Here is a 6,000-nt window from a genome sequence, read left to right as displayed (position 1 = left end):
GATATCCTAGTGATCTCCACATTGTGAAGTAAGGCTCTTTTCAAGAATAAAAATTGGCTGTTATATATGAAGCAGAAACACTTAGCCTCTGAGAATATTGCAGAAGAAATGCAGCAACTTCCCCTCACACCTTATTCTGCAGATTCATCCTACAATCATTTTGAACAGGTAAGCATATCATATACTGTGATGAAGATCTCCTTCATAAACATGTTTGGGTTCTCTTTAGCTTTGTTTAGTTTCAGTTATTGCTATATATATGCTTATGGAATTGCTAAACGCTTTCTTTAACTGAAACTTTATATATATATATATATATAGGTGGAAGTTGAGGTGATCATGGACATTAAAGAAATGATTCAACAAAACGAAAATGGTCTCTTCTCACCTACATGTTGTATCTATAGGGTGCCTCATACAATTCGTCATTTAAAAGAAGAGGCTTACATTCCAAAAGCTGTTTCTATTGGTCCAATTCATTATGGTGATGTGAGGTTGTTTGACATGGAAACTCACAAGCAAATCTTGTTCAAAAGATTCACACAACAGGCTATGACAAGTTTGAATGATTTGGTTAGTTATGTAAGACATTTAGAGCCAAAAGTTCGTGCTTCTTACTCGGAAAACATCAAACTTTCTAGGAAGGAACTTGTGAAACTCATGTTAGTGGATGCTGGTTTCATAATTGAACTCTTCAAGGGCTTCTATGAAGATCATGTGATGCGTAATGATGCTAAGCTGTCACAGCCATGGCTGAGGGTTGCTGTAAGGATGGATTTGCTTTTACTTGAGAATCAACTTCCATTTTTCTTCCTAGAAGATCTATATGAGAAAGCATTCCCTGTGAATCTTTGTGATAACATCCGACCATTTCTTGAGCTCACATATAACTTCTTTGAATACTTTAACTTGCAAAAGTTAAAGCCTAATTCTAATGTTAAGATTAAGCACTTCACAGATCTTATTAGATTCTTTCACTTACCAAGAACAGGACCTACAACGTCAAGGCATTCATCTCTAGAGGCTAGAGACCATATTCTTTTATATACTGCAAGTGACTTACAAGAAGCTGGAGTGCAATTAAAGGCAAGCAAAAGCAGGTGTTTACTTGACTTGAAAATTTCTAGGTGTGTTCTTGAAGTCCCAGAGATCTTGGTGGAAGATAAAACCGAAATTTTGTTTCGTAATATGATAGCTTTAGAACAGTGTCATTATCCTTATGCTTCATACATTGCTGACTATGTCATTATGTTGGATTGCCTGATCAGCACAAGTAAAGATGTGAATATCCTTATTCACAGGAAAATAATACGCAACTATTTAGGTGATGCTAATAATGTAGCTGCCCTAGTTAATGGCCTATGGAAAGATGCCATTGTAATGGATTTCAGTTCTGACTACCTTGATATTTGCAAAAGGTTGAATAGGATTTGTCAAAATCCTTGGCACAAGTGGAAGGCAAATTTGAGAAGGGATTATTGCAGCACGCCGTGGCAAGTTGCTATCTCAGTAACTGGAATTTTGCTCCTCATTCTATCTATTATTCAAACCATATTTTCTGTCCTCCAAGTAGTTTCTGTTGAGAAGATTTGATGTTGAGAAGGATTACTGATTAATGACTATATGCTTGAAGATTTGATGTTGAGAAGGATTACTGATTAATGACTATATGCTTTCAAGTTGAGAATTGTGTGTATATATATTAAGAAGTTTAATATTCTTGGAGTACATGTCTGTTCTTGACTAGTTTGTTTGTGTTTCTTTCTTTTGATGTCATGGGGTTGTTAGAAATAAAAACACGCTCAGAAAGAGGTGAATTTGGTGTTGACCAATTTTAGATTCCTTTACAAATTTTCTTAATTAGTAAAATAAAGTGGTAGTCTGAGTTTAAGCATAACCACGTTCAAAGGTTTGTTTATAAAAATGTTTACACTAATTTTGAATGTTCACAATCACAAAGAGTAAGTGAAGCTTGAATTTTTTTTTTCCAACTAAAAATGGCTTTATGAATAAACCACTAAAGACGCCAAATACAGCTTTGAACACAAAATGGAGAACAAAAAACTGATAGAGCTGGACCTGTAAATAGTTAAGGGATGGAGACATTTCAGGCAGCAAATTATCTTAGATTCAACTCTATCCACTGGCGACTATATATGTCCTAGCCCTGAAACCTTACGAGATTTTCTCCAGTATAATTTACAAGTTTAAATCTATCATTTACGAACCACTATACAATTCTTTTTTATTTACTGTGAAAACCCTTCTCTCAAGAAATACCTCATGGGATATGCTGCTAATTAAAGTCTTCGAATACTTTAATTTTATGCGTTCCTCTGAAAGATGAAGAAGGCGCTGTACCCATCTGCCTGCATTGTGTCAAAATGTAGAAAATTACTTATAATCCACAACATCAAAGCTGTATGCATTTTAATTTTTTTTTTTTTTTTGTGTGGAGTAGGAATCATAAAAAGTCTTGCATTAACGGTTGAAGACAAACATAAATATCAAAGCACCAGATAACCTTTTACCTAGATATATTTTTTAATTAGAGAGGCACAAACACTAACATTCTAGGATTACAAATGAAATTAAACCAGCAATCCCTCACTTATACTTACAAAAAAGTTTTCGTGCAATCAGATTACAAGGCTATTGGCTTTTCATCTAGAAGTATTATAGACCAAATGGATGAACCACTCTCTCCATTTATTTTTAGTAGATCCAAATTTTTTGAATCCCTTTGTCCTTTTTTACAAAATTAAATATGCTTTTACTAATTTTACTCTTAATTAATCTTTTTTCATCATTTTATCATTACTACTCTATCTTATTTATCTACTTATAAATTAGGATATATTTAAAAATACAAATTTATTAATTTTAATTAATTTTAACAATTTTTAAACCACGCAATTCGGTTGATTATTTGGATTTTTTTGCCAATGCAATTATTTAGATCTTTTAATAAATGATAGAGTGGGTATGCATATTTTCCTGACTCATCTGCCGAGGGTAATTACGCCAAATGCTTTTTCACAGCAGTCTTTTTTATGGGCCACCTCATCAATGACACCTAAAGCATGGACAAGTTATCTTCCATTTAAGATTGCATTAATCTAACCATTTTGTAAGGGTAAAGTAATATCTAACATTCTTTTTTTAGTGTGCGCATCTTATCCTTTATCTTTATCTTTTTTCCTTTCCTATCTAGTACCCCAATCTTATTTTTAATGTATTCAGTATTTTAATTTTTTAAAATAAGATCAAGGTACTGAATGTATTATAGAAAAAGTTAGGATGTTGGAGACACTTTTATCCAATTTCTAATCCTTCTGAATATTCTTGATTATTTTATTCAAGCAAGTGAATCCATGATTTATCGATACCTGAAAAATATTTTAAAACCCTAGTATAAGTATTTATTTTCACATACAAAGTCAAACTAAATTTTGCAATTATTATTTATAACGATTTTTCTTTAGTTGGCCAAAACATTAAGTATCGCAAAACAAATAGTTCATGCATAACTTTCTATGTATGCTAAAAAATAAATCCTAGACTAACACATATTTCTGGCAAATAATATCTGCAATTAAAATCTATAATCCCCATTTATTATAGGGAAAATGACAGATAAAGAAGGTGGAATTCATGAAATTCCAGTTTGGGAAGTTAAGGAAATGTAAGGACAGAGAGGGAAGTCCTTCCCAAATTGAAATTTTGAAATTCAGTGAAATGATAAAAATGCCCTTTGTCTTTTTTTTAAAAAAAAAAACTCAGCCCCTCACCGGCGGCCGACAGCCAGCAGCCGGTGTGCTGGCTGCCGGTGGAGTTTTTTTTGTAACAGTGTTTTTTTTTTTGTATGGGAGAATATTGCAAGAAATGGTGGGGGTGGGATTTGATCCCATAACCTATTGGTCATTTGGGCCAACAAAACGATAGATAACCATTGGGCCATCAAAGACTTGTTAACTTTATAATGCAAACAAAAATATAAGTTGACTCTTTTACTGTGACTTCAGCCCGTGACAACAATTTACCTGAGGATGACAAGTCTTAACTGAGAAATAACAAGTCTAAATTTGATATTAACAAAGCAACTTTTCCTGATACATAACAAGAAATAGCATGTACATTAATTAAAAATGGAAATAATTTATTTGAAAATGACTCGTCTTTATTGGAAAATGACACGTTTAAACGTGAGATTAACAATATGCTTTTTCCTGATACATAACAAGAAGTAGCATGTACATTAATTAAAAATGACAATAATTTATTTGAAAATGACACATCTTTACTGAAAAATAACAAGTCTAAACTTGAGATTAATAATGTGTCTTCTCCTGACACATAATCTAAACATGAGAATACATAATCTAAATTTGAGATTAACAATGTGTCTTCACTGGAAAATGAATCAGGAGAAGACAACTAATACTGCTATTATTGTTACTTTTTATTGGACAACTAACCCATTTTTTAATTAAAAAAAAAGAGGGGGTTCCAACAAAAAGACGTGTCATTTTCCAGTGAAGACACATTATTAATCTCAAATTTAGATTATGTATTCTCATGTTTAGATTATGTGTCAGGAGAAGACACATTATTAATCTCAAGTTTAGACTTGTTATTTTTCAGTAAAGATGTGTCATTTTCAAATAAATTATTGTCATTTTTAATTAATGTACATGCTACTTCTTGTTATGTATCAGGAAAAAGGCATATTGTTAATCTCACGTTTAAACGTGTCATTTTCCAATAAAGACGAGTCATTTTCAAATAAATTATTTCCATTTTTAATTAATGTACATGCTATTTCTTGTTATGTATCAGGAAAAGTTGCTTTGTTAATATCAAATTTAGACTTGTTATTTCTCAGTTAAGACTTGTCATCCTCAGGTAAATTGTTGTCACGGGCTGAAGTCACAGTAAAAGAGTCAACTTATATTTTTGTTTGCATTATAAAGTTAACAAGTCTTTGATGGCCCAATGGTTATCTATCGTTTTGTTGGCCCAAATGACCAAGAGGTTGTGGGATCAAATCCCACCCCCACCATTTCTTGCAATATTCTCCCATACAAAAAAAAAACACTGTTACAAAAAAAACTCCACCGGCAGCCACCACACCGTTGGCCTGCGGCGGCTGTTGGCTGCCGGCGGTCGGCGGCCGGTGAGGGGCTGAGTTTTTTTTTAAAAAAAAAGAAGACAAAGGGCATTTTTGTCATTTCACTGAATTTCAAAATTCCAATTTGGGAAGGACTTTCCCCTCTGTCCTTACATTTTCTTAGCTTCCCAAACTGGAATTTCATGAATTCCACCTTCTTTATTTGTCATTTTCCCTTTATCATATCTATAACTAAAAAACAAGCTAAAATATGCAATTGTTATTGGGTCGGGCGAAGATAAGCCCAACCTTGGCCATCCACACCCACCCATTTGTGTGCATAGAAATTATTTAACATTATTATTTTTCTTTATATTTTTTGTACGGTAGAATGATTTAGTGACTATCACAAAGGCTTTTTATGATTTCAATTTTTCATTTATTTTTAATTTTTAACTGATTCATAATTATTGAATGTATATTATAATTTTTGAAATAACTAGTTTTGATGTGGATGTTGTTTTTAATGAGAGAAATGATTTTGAATAGCATGAAATAAATATATAAGAGAAATTTCATTTCATAAAATGTAAAAAATATTTCTTTTATTGAATTTCCAAACTAGTCATAGGGAGACATGAATTATTGCTGTCTAGTAGGGGGATACCTTACTATTTTGTCTTTTTTTTTTTTTATATATGCATTAAAATATATCGGAAGTGTTATACTCCTCCGGTCCTAAATGTAAGACCCTTATACTAGTGTGTATAAGGATCTTACATTTAGGACTGGAGGAGTATCATAAATAGGACAAGAGGGCTCACTATAAATCTCAAAACATCAACCTCCAAACACAAGAAATGGTGCTCACAAACGATTTATTAAAAACA

At 32.3% G+C, this 6,000-nt stretch overlaps 1 protein-coding gene across 1 annotated transcript; it reads left to right on the top strand.

The window, feature by feature from the left end:
- Nucleotides 1–339: 339 nt before the first annotated feature.
- On the top strand, nt 340–1,593 carry LOC114756309 (UPF0481 protein At3g47200-like). The gene has a single exon (XM_028945248.1). It carries the CDS (start codon nt 340–342, stop codon nt 1,591–1,593), a length of 1,254 nt encoding a protein of 417 aa, XP_028801081.1.
- Nucleotides 1,594–6,000: the final 4,407 nt, after the last annotated feature.

This window comes from Neltuma alba, unplaced genomic scaffold (assembly GCF_004799145.2).
Source record: "Neltuma alba isolate B1F8T4 unplaced genomic scaffold, ASM479914v2 tig00010386_pilon, whole genome shotgun sequence".
In the NCBI taxonomy this organism is placed as follows: Eukaryota; Viridiplantae; Streptophyta; class Magnoliopsida; order Fabales; family Fabaceae; genus Neltuma; species Neltuma alba.
The sequence above is the reverse complement of the archived record's forward strand: the minus strand, read 5'-3'. Positions and strand labels throughout refer to the sequence as shown.